At 40.8% G+C, this 15,637-nt stretch overlaps 1 protein-coding gene across 1 annotated transcript in view; it reads right to left on the bottom strand.

Moving 5' to 3' along the window:
* The window catches only part of SND1 (staphylococcal nuclease and tudor domain containing 1), a gene marked incomplete in the record, with an annotated part of 1,252,242 nt that overhangs the window by 368,665 nt on the left and 867,940 nt on the right, over window positions 1-15,637 (bottom strand). Inside the window, 1 exon segment of the mRNA XM_053716327.1 lies at window positions 13,921-14,030. Within this exon segment, the coding sequence (XP_053572302.1) occupies window positions 13,921-14,030 (110 nt within the window).

Raw genomic sequence — 15,637 nt, 5'->3', positions numbered from 1 at the left:
TAGACCTATAAGGGAACATATTTTTTGCCAAGCGAGAACTACGTTATTTACTGATATTAAACGTTTTACATTATGCAGTGTTTCTTTTGGTTGGGTGTGTAATAGAGCTTTGAGAGAAAAGGGAGAGACTAGAGTATTCTCCATTTCTAATGTAGAAAACCAACTTGTTTCTATGAGCCAGTCAAGCGCAATTTTGCCCAAAGCTGCAAGATTATAAAACGCTATATCGGGTAAAGCTAGCCCGGCTGCTGTACGAGGTTGCATCAATTTTTCGAATGCAATTCGTGCTTTTTTCTTATTATGCCAAATAAATTGTGAGAAACTAGAATGTAATTTCCGTATATCTGCTTTATATAGCATCAAGGGCAGATTCTGTAGAAGAAAAAGAAACCGGGGAAAAATTATTGTCTTAATAAGATTCACTCTCGCAGTCAGCGATAGTGGAAGAGCAGCCCAAAATTTCAGGTCGGTGTGAATTTTTTGAAATAACGGGAAGAAATTAAGGCCATACCATCTAACGGGATTTCTATGGAGATATATTCCGAGATATCTAAGAGCATCTACCTCCTTGAATTCCAGATTGTCTGCAACATAACTTGTTTTATATAACCACATTATTTTGCTTTTATTATAATTCACTTTATAACCGGAGAATGAACTAAAAAAATTCAGGCAATCTATCACAGTCGGGATAGCCCTGGGTGTATTATAAAGAAAGATTAGTATATCATCCGCATATAATAAAGTTTTAAGGACAGTCTGCCCGATAGAAATACCTTCTAATATATCCCCCAACCTTATGGCAAGAGGTTCTAGTGCAAGGTTAAACAGGAGGGGAGACAGGGGACACTCTTGTCTAGTACCTTTTTTCAGTCTTATCCCTGAGGTAATATTATTATTAATTAGGAGATAGGATATTGGACACTGATAGATATTACGGACAAACCGAACAAAATCATTTTTAAACCCAAACTTTTCGAGAGTCTGAAATAGATATTCCCATTCTATGGAATCAAATGCTTTTACAGCATCAAGGGTTAAAAGTGCGCAATCATATTTAAAATGTCTACCTGGGTTTTGGCGAGCATTCTATATATAATCTATTAAGGTTGTCACTTTCCGTGTATTTTTAGAGACATTTCTAGAAGCCATAAACCCTGATTGATCTGGATGTATCACTTAATCAAGACATAGAATTAATCTAGATGCTAAGATAGAGGATAATATTTTATAGTCCGCATTAAGTACGGAAATTGGTCTAAGACCCTGGATCCTCTCTGTCTTTCCCTTTTTTAAGAATCAGAGAGATGTTAGCGGCCGTAAAATATTCTGAAGGTACATTCCCATTTCTTTAATAATTATTAAAAAAAATTCTAAGGTATGTTTAATTTCTTCTGCGAGTATTTTATAATACTCTGCAGGGAGACAATCCGGCCCTGCAGCTTTGTTCAATTTGGCCTTATCAATTGCTTCTGCTATCTCGTTTGCTGAAATGGGGGCATTAAGCATTAAGAGAGAAATCCAACTCGCTAAACAGGTTAAGAATAGTTATCAGAAATACGTTAGAGATCCAACTTGTGTGTATTGGAAAAAGTATTCTAGCGCTAGACAGGAACGGGATGTTTTTTTTAGACAAAAATCCTTAGAAGAAGAGAAAAAACTAAACCTTTGTTTCAAGGGACATTTTGGTTATTCAGCTAAATTTCTTGCTAAATTAGTCAAGGGTAGAAAGAAAAAAAAAACTATATATTCGCAATCTGGGACCAGGACAACAGATATACGGGAGTATCTGATATTAACAAAACATTATTTTTGTATTATCAAAAACGTTATACGCAGAGTACCAATCATATACAGAATCAGGAAAAATTCTGGTCTCAAATAAAAATCCCTAGAGTTTCACAAGATAGATATATATATATATAAAATCTGGTGCGGAATCTGTTGGAGCTCTACAAATAACCGATAATAATAATATATATATATTCAGCAAGGGTAGACTGAAGAAGTAGACCCATAAGTGAGAAATCCACTATATAGGAAACACGTGCTGTGAAAATAACTGACCTACACAACATTCATCCTACAAACTATTTTTAAAGACTGATGCAACCTGTTCACCTGTACAGTCCTTGGAAGAAATAGCCTTTAAATGAAAAGTAGTAGACAGGAATTAGTTTGAAATAGGCAATTGTGCTGCAGGACCAGTAAGAGCTAGAAAGTAGGCAAGGAATAAATCTATAAATAAGTGGGATACAACGAATGACCGTGCTGCGATGGCTTCAAAAGGAATGGAAATAAAAAATAGCCCTAAAGGTAAGTGCAGCCTCACATTCCAGAAAGATACCAACACTGCAGCAGGAGTTGTCACATAACCATCTTAAAGGGACATTAAACACTTTGAGATGGTAATATAAAATGATAAAATGTTAATATTAAATAAGTTACAACATGGCAGCTCCCATTGTTTAATAGACACTAAAACGTTACACTTATTTTGACAATATTTAAACAACTAATGAAACTTTAATAAATACATTTACATGCTATTCTCAGACTAATCTTTTATTGGAATGAATTATTCTATTTATTTAGCCCTAGAGGAATTATACTTTAGTAGCCTCCATAAGGACTGCTGAAGTAAAAAAAAAAATCACTCTAATAAATGATCTCTAAAGCACCTTTTAGCTATTGCACTTTTCTGCACCATATGGATCCTGTAGGAAAATGAACTGTGATGAGAATAGCACAAACAGTAGTTAGACCACCCTCAACACTCCCTACCTGCTGCTGTGTCCCACGCCTAAAAAACAAAGACTAAACAAAATAATTCTCTTGTGTCAATGGATTATCTAGAGCCTTACAGAACTTATTACCAAAGAGATGACATCCTTCATCTGTAAATAACCCAAACACACATTTCATGCTGGAGCAGACTTCTCACACTTTAACCCTTCATGTGGTTTCAGTTATTTGTCTTTTTTTCAGAGCAGAGTCTCTAGAAGATTATACTTGCTACTGGCACAATACTCCATACCCACCAATGACGACCACTTGCATATGACTGACACATTCACAATAAGAACTAACTGTCCAGCAGTACAAGACACGAGTTGCTGCCTATACCGATGGCACTAGAATTTAAATGTAAAGCTGGTGTCTGGTGATGTGGGGTAGCATTCTTTCATCAGGGGAGAAAATCCAGGTTACCGATATGAGTTTGTTCTTTTTGGGATGTAGTCAGCGGATACAATTGGTAGAAACACTTCTAGACATAAAAGATCCCTATTGATAACTTTATAAAGTAAGGGAGGTCGGTATGTAGACTGTAGTATTTAATGTTAACAGTATTTATAAAGGAGACAAGAGGAAGAACAAAGCACATGATACATAGTGCTCCTCATACTCACATGGTCTATGTGTTTATAGTTACAAATACACGTGAACACGTAAGGCAGTGGGTGAACTACAGTTCATATTAAATACTGTGTTTTATTTTAGAGAAAGAAAAAAATTATATCAATTGGGATTGAAACATGAAATGGTTTATGAACTTTATGAAGCTTTTGACATTTTGTCTTCTGAATCATAAAGATTGAGAAATAGTTTAATAATTTCTAAAGTGGGATTCCGACCCAATTAAAAAATAAAATTAAAAAGCCTCCATTTCTTTTACATTATGTTTATTATGATTGTCTCTGCACTACTCTAAGATCACAAGCCATTGTTTTTTCATTTAAATAATAAAACTATTTGTTTTCTGCATTGCCAGCTGTTATAGTTGGTGTTTAAGTCATTATGAGTCACAAGGTGTAATGGATTTTACCCATGCAATGTCCTTAAATGATCGCACTTCATTAACCCTTGAGGAAGGGAGGGGACCCACTGATGTGCACAGAAAACTGGGAACATGTTACAGGTATTATATCTTACATGATACATAAGATGTAATACAAGCAGACTTCATCTGCTGCATAGTCACAAAGGACACTGTGTTTACACTTTCATTAACTCAGCTAGACATTGGCTAAGGATAAATTCTGGGAGGTGAAGAGGATTGTGCCGCTGCTTCTATAACCAAACCTGGTGTGATGAATGGGGGACCTTGGAAGATCATTTTTCTCCCTGTCACTTTAATCAATAAGGGAAAAGGTGAATCGTTATTGATTCTCTACACACCTTGAACGAGAGTTACACAAATTACAGAACTGGCAAACACAGGAGAGCAGCACTATGGGGAGGCAGTGTGATAACCAGAGGGGGCATCCTAGTACACAGAAGGAAGCTAAAGTAGGCATTTACAATGTTCTGAGTCATGGGTAAGGTCACATGATAGCTTCTGTATACACACAGAGGCTGGGCGCATGCACATCTAGCAGTTACAATGTAATGAGTCATGGGTGAGGTCACATGATAGCTTCTGTATACACACATAGGCTGGGTGCAAGCACATCTAGCAGTTACAATGTAATGAGTCATGGGTGAGGTCACATGTTAGCTTCTGTATACACACATAGGCTGGGCACATGCACATCTAGCAGTTACAATGTAATGAGTCATGGGTGAGGTCACATGATAACTTCTGTATACACACATAGGCTGGGCGCATGCACATCTAGCAGTTACACTGTAATGAGAGCTATGGGTGAGGTCACATGATAGCTTCTGTATACACACAGAGGCTGGGTGCATGCACATCTAGCAGTTACAATGTAATGAGTTATGGGTGAGGTCACATGGTAGCTTCTGTATACACACATAGGCTGGGTGCATGCACATCTAGCAGTTACAATGTAATGAGTCATGGGTGAGGTCACATGTTAGCTTCTGTATACACACATAGGCTGGGCACATGCACATCTAGCAGTTACAATGTAATGAGTCATGGGTGAGGTCACAGCTAACTTCTGTATACACACATAGGCTGGGCGCATGCACATCTAGCAGTTACACTGTAATGAGTCATGGGTGAGGTCACATGATAACTTCTGTATACGCACATAGGCTGGGCGCATGCACATCTAGCAGTTACACTGTAATGAGAGCTATGGGTGAGGTCACATGATAGCTTCTGTATACGCACATAGGCTGGGCGCATGCACATCTAGCAGTTACAATGTAATGAGTCATGGGTGAGGTCACATGATAACTTCTGTATACACACATAGGCTGGGCGCATGCACATCTAGCAGTTACACTGTAATGAGAGCTATGGGTGAGGTCACATGATAGCTTCTGTATACACACATAGGCTGGGTGCATGCACATCTAGCAGTTACACTGTAATGAGTCATGGGTGAGGTCACATGTTAGCTTCTGTATACACACATAGGCTGGGCGCATGCACATCTACCAGTTACAATGTAATGAGTTATGGGTGAGGTCACATGATAACTTCTGTATACACACATGGGCTGGGCGCATGCACATCTAGCAGTTACAATGTAATGAGTAATGGGTGAGGTCACATGATAGCTTCTGTATACACACATAGGCTGGGTGCATGCACATCTAGCAGTTACACTGTGATGAGTCATGGGTGAGGTCACAGCTAACTTCTGTATACACACATAGGCTGGGTGCATGCACATCTAGCAGTTACACTGTAATGATTCATGGGTGAGGTCACATGATAGCTTCTGTATACACACATAGGCTGGGTGCATGCACATCTAGCAGTTACAATGTAATGAGTCATGGGTGAGGTCACATGATAGCTTCTGTATACACACATAGGCTGGGCGCATGCACATCTAGCAGTTACACTGTAATGAGTTTTGGGTGAGGTCACATGATAGCTTCTGTATACACACATAGGCTGGGCGCATGCACATCTAGCAGTTACAATTTAATGAGAGTCATAGGTGAGGTCACATGATAGCTTCTGTATACACACATAGGCTGGGCGCATGCACATCTAGCAGTTACAATTTAATGAGAGTCATAGGTGAGGTCACATGATAACTTCTGTATACACACATAGGCTGGGCGCATGCACATCTAGCAGTTACACTGTAATGAGTCATGGGTGAGGTCACATGATAGCTTCTGTATACACACATAGGCTGGGCCCATGCACATCTAACAGTTACAATGTAATAAGTCATGGGTGAGGTCACATGATAGCTTCTGTATACACACTCTGGCCCCAAGTTATCAAGGTCTGGCGGACCTGAACCCACAGTGCGGATCAGGTCCACCAGACCTCGCTGAATACGGCAAGCAAAACGCTCGCCGTATTCAGCATTGCATCAGCAGCTCACAAGAGCTGCTGGTGCAACGCCGCCCCCTGCAGACTTGCGGCCAATAGGCCGCCAGCAGGGGGGTGTAAATCAACCCGATCGTACTCGATCGGGTTGAATTGCGGCGATGTCTGTCCGCCTGCTCAGAGCAGGCGGACAGGTTATGGAGCAGCGGTCTATGTGACCGCTGCTTCATAACTGCTGTTTCTGGCGAGCCTGCAGGATCGCCATAAACACGAGGCATCAAGCTCCATACGGAGCTTGATAAATATGCCCCATAGGCTGGGCGCATGCACATCTAGCAGTTACACTGTAATGAGTCATGGGTGAGGTCACATGATAGCTTCTGTATACACACATAGGCTGGGCGCATGCACATCTAGCAGTTACAATGTAATGAGAGTCATGGGTGAGGTCACATGATAACTTCTGTATACACACATAGGCTGGGTGCATGCACATCTAGCAGTTACACTGTAATGAGTCATGGGTGAGGTCACATGATAGCTTCTGTATACACACATAGGCTGGGCGCATGCACATCTAGCAGTTACAATGTAATGAGAGTCATGGGTGAGGTCACATGATAACTTCTGTATACACACATAGGGTGGGTGCATGCACATCTAGCAGTTACACTGTAATGAGTCATGGGTGAGGTCACAGCTAACTTCTGTATACACACATAGGCTGGGCGCATGCACATCTAGCAGTTACACTGTAATGAGTCATGGATGAGGTCACATGATAGCTTCTGTATACACACATAGGCTGGGCACATGCACATCTAGCAGTTACACTGTAATGAGTCATGGATGAGGTCACATGATAGCTTCTGTATACACACATAGGCTGGGTGCATGCACATCTAGCGGTTACAATGTTCTGAGTCATGGGTGAGGTCCCATGATGGCTTCTGCATACACACATAGGCTGGGTGCATGCACATCTAGCAGTTACAATGATCTGAGAGTTATGGGTGAGGTCACAGCTAACTTCTGTATACACACATAGGCTGGGCGCATGCACATCTAGCGGTTACAATGATCTGAGAGTTATGGGTGAGGTCACAGCTAACTTCTGTATACACACATAGGCTGGGTGCATGCACATCTAGCAGTTACAATGATCTGAGAGTTATGGGTGAGGTCACAGCTAACTTCTGTATACACACATAGGCTGGGCGCATGCACATCTAGCGTTTACAATGTTCTGAGTCATGGGTGAGGTCCCATGATAGCTTCTGCATACACACATAGGCTGGGTGCATGCACATCTAGCAATTACACTGTAATGAGTCATGGGTGAGGTCCCATGATAGCTTCTGTATACACACATAGGCTGGGTGCATGCACATCTAGCAGTTACAATGATCTGAGAGTTATGGGTGAGGTCACAGCTAACTTCTTTATACACACATAGGCTGGGCGCATGCACATCTAGCGGTTACAATGTTCTGAGTCATGGGTGAGGTCCCATGATAGCTTCTGCATACACACATAGGCTGGGTACATGCACATCTAGCAGTTACACTGTAATGATTCATGGGTGAGGTCACATGATAGCTTCTGTATACACACATAGGCTGGGTGCATGCACATCTAGCAGTTACAATGATCTGAGAGTTATGGGTGAGGTCACAGCTAACTGCTGTATACACACATAGGCTGGGCGCATGCACATCTAGCGGTTACAATGTTCTGAGTCATGGGTGAGGTCACATGATAGCTTCTGCATACACACATAGGCTGGGTGCATGCACATCTAGCAATTACACTGTAATGAGTCATGGGTGAGGCCACAGCTAACTTCTTTAGTAAGCATTCTGGCAAATGTTAGTGTATTTAAACACAAAAAGGAAATTTATGCTTACCTGAATTTATTTATTTTACGATATGACGAGTCCATGGATTTCCTCCTTACTTATGGGATATCTCCTCCTGGTCAGCAGGAGGAGGCAAAGAGCACCACAGCAGAGCTGTATATATAGCTCCTCCCTTCCCTCCCACTCCAGTCATTCAACCAAAGTTAGGAAGAGAAAGGAAAAGCCAAGGTGCAGAGGTGACAACAAAAATAAAGACCTGAAGAAGAGGTCCCTTGTCATCACCTCCTGTAGTTCTGTGGGGACAAACAGGGCCTTATGTAATATCTGATAAGACCATCAGCAGGGCAGCACCAGCATGGGGAGTGAAGCAAGAATGTAGAATCTCCTCAGTTCCCATTGTTGAAAAGAAACCTGATGCTCTACCCTGAGAAAAATAGTACTCACTGGCACCATTTAAAAACAAACTCTTGATTGCAGATCTAAACTAACACCTCACTTGACCTCTTCCTACACTAACACAGGCAAAGAGAATGACTGGAGTGGGAGGGAAGGGAGGAGCTATATATATATACAGCTCGGCTGTGGTGCTCTTTGCCTCCTCCTGCTGACAAGGAGGCGTAATCCCATAAGGATGAAATCCGTGGACTCGTCATATCTTGTAAAAGAAATCTCTAAACCAACACAATATTGATGCGATATAGAAAGCAAACTGTAAAGGCAACGCCAACTGTGTAGGCAGTAAGCAAACTGGCAAAGGCCTGGGCATGGATAATACACTATCTTGTAAAGGAGTGGTTTGTAAATGTAATTTTCACATTGAAATAAAATTCTGTTTGTGGTTTGTACTATTAAACTGAATTATTATCAGCGCTACGGAATCTATTGCTGCTCTACAAATAACCGATAATAATTAATCTGCATCACACGAGCACTAAAACCGTCTCCTTGCCTCACTAATGACAACTGAGAGGAAGGTTCCCCTGAGCTTTCCTATAAATGGCTTATTGTTTTGCAGGGTTATCCTGACCTACATCTTCAGAGGCCCCCTCCCTCCCTCCGAGCTCCTGAAACTTGCTGTGTTTAAACAGATCAGCACCAGTCTTTTACATCTGAATGATCTTGTTGCTGGTTTTTATTAAACTAAATAAAATGTCACATGTAGCTCCTCATTTAGTAGCCTGATGTCCGGCTGTGTCAGCACTGACTGTAGAGTAGGCTGATTATGAGTGCATTAGTGCTACGGAGAGGACATTTAATACGCCACAAACACCTTTATAATTTGGCCCTAGCACGGACCCTCACCACCAAACCTTTTCTGCTGATAAGTGCACTCGAGTTCTTTCTGGAAATTGATCATAAATGAAATATTAATACTAATAAAGTAAGATAAAAACGAAACCAAAACAGCTAATGATGAACAAGGGGATCTTCCATGCTACGCCGGAGAAAGAGGTCTTCTTTATTAAAAAAAACACTGAAATTGCCCAGTGATGTTACTGCTGATGATTTTACATCTGTAAGATTGCTGAAACACAACTAAACATGGTTATCTTTGAATTAATGTTGTTGTGACTTATGGGACATTCCAGCCAAAATTGGAATCCAAATGGATATATTTTAGTTTTGAGTAGAAGTATTTTTGTATTGGTAATTGCTGACATGATATAAGCCCCACTGCAGCTGCAGTATTTAAAATGCTTGTGCACTGAAAATATCTGGCTATGCTTCACATGCAGAAAAATAATCACTAAAACAGTGAAAGCTTTTACTAGAAGCATTTTTGCCAATATATGTATATTACAAATATACAGTAGTTCTATAGTAATATGCAATTCTTCTACGTGCATTAAAATGTTGACCTTACTATCCCTTTAAAACATTACCCTGACCCTGCACTCCTGGGCAGGTGGGATTAACAGGACAGTGCCCTGAGATAATGCAGGACGCCTGCAGACCACACCCCCAATATCCTGCCTTTTAGACACTCTTTTCTATACTTGCCACTAGGCGTAGAAAACCTTGTGCTACAGTGATTGTAAGGGCACTTGCTGCATTGTGCACGCTCATTATTGCCTTGTTTAGTCATGAAGCCGCACACGCCTAGAAAGCTAATAAATAGTCGCTGTATTTTATAAACAGCAGGATACAAAAACCACACGGCAGAAGGATGAGTGTAGCAGTCCTGCGCATCTGTCTGGCAAAACTAAACATACACATCCACTTTATGAAATAGTCTGAAATGCATCTCATCTGTAACCTGTTCATTACCAGGTGAGTAAAACATGCCTTGCTTTATCAGCACACTAAGCACTGTGTAATATAAAGTATATCGCCCCACCGTTGTATCACATCCAGTGACTGTCATCTCATCTGTAACCTGTTCATTACCAGGTGAGTAAAACATGCCTTGCTTTATCAGCACACTAAGCACTGTGTAATATAAAGTATATCGCCCCACCGTTGTATCACATCCAGTGACTGTCATCTCATCTGTAACCTGTTCATTACCAGGCGAGTAAAACATGCCTTGCTTTATCAGCACACTAAGCACTGTGTAATATAAAGTATATCACCCCACCGTTGTATCACATCCAGTGACTCATCTCATCTGTAACCTGTTCATTACCAGGTGAGTAAAACATGCCTTGCTTTATCAGCACACTAAGCACTGTGTAATATAAAGTATATCACCCCACCGTTGTATCACATCCAGTGATTGTCATCTCATCTGTAACTTGTTCATTACCAGGCGAGTAAAACATGCCTTGCTTTATCAGCACACTAAGCACTGTGTAATATAAAGTATATCACCCCACCGTTGTATCACATCCAGTGACTGTCATCTCATCTGTAACCTGTTCATTACCAGGCGAGTAAAACATGCCTTGCTTTATCAGCACACTAAGCACTGTGTAATATAAAGTATATCACCCCACCGTTGTATCACATCCAGTGACTGTCATCTCATCTGTAACCTGTTCATTACCAGGCGAGTAAAACATGCCTTGCTTTATCAGCACACTAAGCAGTGTGTAATATAAAGTATATCACCCCACCGTTGTATCACATCCAGTGACTGTCATCTCATCTGTAACCTGTTCATTACCAGGCGAGTAAAACATGCCTTGCTTTATCAGCACACTAAGCAGTGTGTAATATAAAGTATATCACCCCACCGTTGTATCACATCCAGTGATTGTCATCTCATCTGTAACCTGTTCATTACCAGGCGAGTAAAACATGCCTTGCTTTATCAGCACACTAAGCACTGTGTAATATAAAGTATATCACCCCACCGTTGTATCACATCCAGTGATTGTCATCTCATCTGTAACTTGTTCATTACCAGGTGAGTAAAACATGCCTTGCTTTATCAGCACACTAAGCACTGTGTAATATAAAGTATATCACCCCACCGTTGTATCACATCCAGTGACTGTCATCTCATCTGTAACCTGTTCATTACCAGGTGAGTAAAACATGCCTTGCTTTATCAGCACACTAAGCACTGTGTAATATAAAGTATATCACCCCACCGTTGTATCACATCCAGTGACTGTCATCTCATCTGTAACCTGTTCATTACCAGGTGAGTAAAACATGCCTTGCTTTATCAGCACACTAAGCACTGTGTAATATAAAGTATATCACCCCACCGTTGTATCACATCCAGTGACTCATCTCATCTGTAACCTGTTCATTACCAGGTGAGTAAAACATGCCTTGCTTTATCAGCACACTAAGCACTGTGTAATATAAAGTATATCACCCCACCGTTGTATCACATCCAGTGATTGTCATCTCATCTGTAACCTGTTCATTACCAGGTGAGTAAAACATGCCTTGCTTTATCAGCACACTAAGCACTGTGTAATATAAAGTATATCACCCCACCGTTGTATCACATCCAGTGATTGTCATCTCATCTGTAACTTGTTCATTACCAGGTGAGTAAAACATGCCTTGCTTTATCAGCACACTAAGCACTGTGTAATATAAAGTATATCACCCCACCGTTGTATCACATCCAGTGACTGTCATCTCATCTGTAACCTGTTCATTACCAGGCGAGTAAAACATGCCTTGCTTTATCAGCACACTAAGCAGTGTGTAATATAAAGTATATCACCCCACCGTTGTATCACATCCAGTGACTCATCTCATCTGTAACCTGTTCATTACCAAGTGAGTAAAACATGCCTTGCTTTATCAGCACACTAAGCACTGTGTAATATAAAGTATATCACCCCACCGTTGTATCACATCCAGTGATTGTCATCTCATCTGTAACCTGTTCATTACCAGGCGAGTAAAACATGCCTTGCTTTATCAGCACACTAAGCAGTGTGTAATATAAAGTATATCACCCCACCGTTGTATCACATCCAGTGACTGTCATCTCATCTGTAACCTGTTCATTACCAGGCGAGTAAAACATGCCTTGCTTTATCAGCACACTAAGCACTGTGTAATATAAAGTATATCACCCCACCGTTGTATCACATCCAGTGATTGTCATCTCATCTGTAACCTGTTCATTACCAGGCGAGTAAAACATGCCTTGCTTTATCAGCACACTAAGCAGTGTGTAATATAAAGTATATCACCCCACCGTTGTATCACATCCAGTGACTGTCATCTCATCTGTAACCTGTTCATTACCAGGCGAGTAAAACATGCCTTGCTTTATCAGCACACTAAGCACTGTGTAATATAAAGTATATCACCCCACCGTTGTATCACATCCAGTGACTCATCTCATCTGTAACCTGTTCATTACCAGGCGAGTAAAACATGCCTTGCTTTATCAGCATACTAAGCACTGTGTAATATAAAGTATATCACCCCACCGTTGTATCACATCCAGTGATTGTCATCTCATCTGTAACCTGTTCATTACCAGGCGAGTAAAACATGCCTTGCTTTATCAGCACACTAAGCACTGTGTAATATAAAGTATATCACCCCACCGTTGTATCACATCCAGTGATTGTCATCTCATCTGTAACCTCTTCATTACCAGGCGAGTAAAACATGCCTTGCTTTATCAGCACACTAAGCACTGTGTAATATAAAGTATATCGCCCCACCGTTGTATCACATCCAGTGATTGTCATCTCATCTGTAACCTGTTCATTACCAGGTGAGTAAAACATGCCTTGCTTTATCAGCACACTAAGCACTGTGTAATATAAAGTATATCACCCCACCGTTGTATCACATCCAGTGCCTCATCTCATCTGTAACCTGTTCATTAACAGGTGAGTAAAACATGCCTTGCTTTATCAGCACACTAAGCACTGTATAATATAAAGTATATCGCCCCACCGTTGTATCACATCCAGTGACTCATCTCATCTGTAACCTGTTCATTACCATGTGAGTAAAACATGCCTTGTTTTATCAGCACACTAGGCTTAAAGTGGTGTATGCAGTTAATATGTGATATCAATTACAGGATCATATGGACTTTTACATGAGTTTACAAAGTTGTCGTGTCAATGGAATAAGTGCGCTAAGAGAACACCCTTAATGAAAGCCATCCCAAGCTCCAAACCTTGGTGCACTAAGGCATTACAAATACTTTGTAACAAGTAACTGCAGTTGTATTGCAGGACATACCAGCACTAAAGAAGGCCCAGTTTAACCATATGGATAATCTGCAGTTCATTAAATACAAATCCATTACACAGCCCACTGTGTATATTCCTGCTTGAGCACATACGGTTTATTCACAGAGAGCCTAACAATGCTTTTATGTGCACATGAGAAGGAAATCCAGCTACTTCTGGGTCAACAGACACTTGCAAGCAGATTAAATAAGGATCCTCTGGAAATGAATGAGTCTCTTACCTCTCTCTGTAGCACGAGCTCTTTTGTGAACACAGTAGCTTCCTCACTGTAAGGCTCTCTCTCCTGAGTGCCACCTGGCACATTCCTGGCTCCTCTCGGACATTCAATACCTGAAAGGTTAAAATAATGTCATTTGTGAAATGAAAAAAACAGAAACGGCTCTGTGCCACAACACTAAAATAAAAAAAACAGCACAATTAGAAAAACATTAAATGCAGGTTTTATCTAAAAGTTTTTATTTTTGTGAAAATCAGTCCTGAGCCGAATAAGGATTCGTGGAAATGTGCCCTTTGTTTCACATAACATTGTTTCAAGACTGCTGCCATCTAGTGCTCTGCTAATGTATAACATTATTATAAAACTGCTGCCATCTAGTGCTCTTGCTAATGTATAACATTATTATAAAACTGCTGCCATCTAGTGCTCCTGCTAATGTATAACATTATTATAAAACTGCTGCCATCTAGTGCTCTTGCTAATGTATCATTATTATAAAACTGCTGCCATCTAGTGCTCTTGCTAATGTATCATTATTATAAAAATGCTGCCATCTAGTGCTCTTGCTAATGTATCATTATTATAAAAATGCTGCCATCTAGTGCTCTTGCTAATGTATAACGTATAACTGCTGCCAACTAGTGCTCTTGCTAATGTATAACATTATTATAAAACTGCTGCCATCTAGTGCTCTTGCTAATGTATCATTATTATAAAAATGCTGCCATCTAGTGCTCTTGCTAATGTATAACGTATAACTGCTGCCATCTAGTGCTCTTGCTAATGTATAACATTATAAAACTGCTGCCATCTAGTGCTCTTGCTAATGTATAACATTGTTTCAAGACTGCTGCCATCTAGTGCTCTTGCTAATGTGTAACATTATTATAAAACTGCTGCCATCTAGTGCTCTTGCTAATGTATAACATTATTATAAAACCGCTGCCATCTAGTGCTCTTGCTAATGTATACCATTATTATAAAACTGCTGCCATCTAGTGCTCTTGCTAATGTATAACATTATTATAAAACTGCTGCCATCAAGTGCTCTTGCTAATGTATAACATTATTATAAAACTGCTGCCATCAAGTGCTCTTGCTAATGTATAACATTATAAAACTGCTGCCATCTAGTGCTCTTGCTAATGTATACATTGCGCCAACGACATCACACTACAGCCGTATAACTGATCCGTGTGACCTTGGGCCAACGACATCACACTACAGCCGTGTGACCTTGCGCCAACGACATCACACTACAGCCGTGCAACTGATCTGTGTGACCTTGGGCCAACGACATCACACTACAGCCGTGCAACTGATCCGTGTGACCTTGCGCCAACGACATCACACTACAGCAGTGCAACTGATCCGTTTGACCTTGCGCCGATGACATCACACTACAGCCGTATAACTGATCCGTGACCTTGCGCCAATGACATCACACTACAGCCGTGCAACTGATCCGTGTGACCTTGCGCCAACGACATCACACTACAGCCGTGCAACTGATCCGTGTGACCTTGCGCCAATGACATCACACTACAGCTGTGCAACTGATCCGTGTGAACATGCGCCAATGACATCACACTACAGCTATGCAACTAATCCATGTGAACTTGCGCCAATGACATCACACTACAGCTGTGCAACTGATCCGTGTGAACTTGCGCCAATGACATCACACTACAGCTGTGCAACTGATCTGTGTGATCTTGCA

Source organism: Bombina bombina, chromosome 6, assembly GCF_027579735.1.
Source record: "Bombina bombina isolate aBomBom1 chromosome 6, aBomBom1.pri, whole genome shotgun sequence".
Taxonomy (NCBI): Eukaryota; Metazoa; Chordata; class Amphibia; order Anura; family Bombinatoridae; genus Bombina; species Bombina bombina.
The sequence above is the reverse complement of the archived record's forward strand: the minus strand, read 5'-3'. Positions and strand labels throughout refer to the sequence as shown.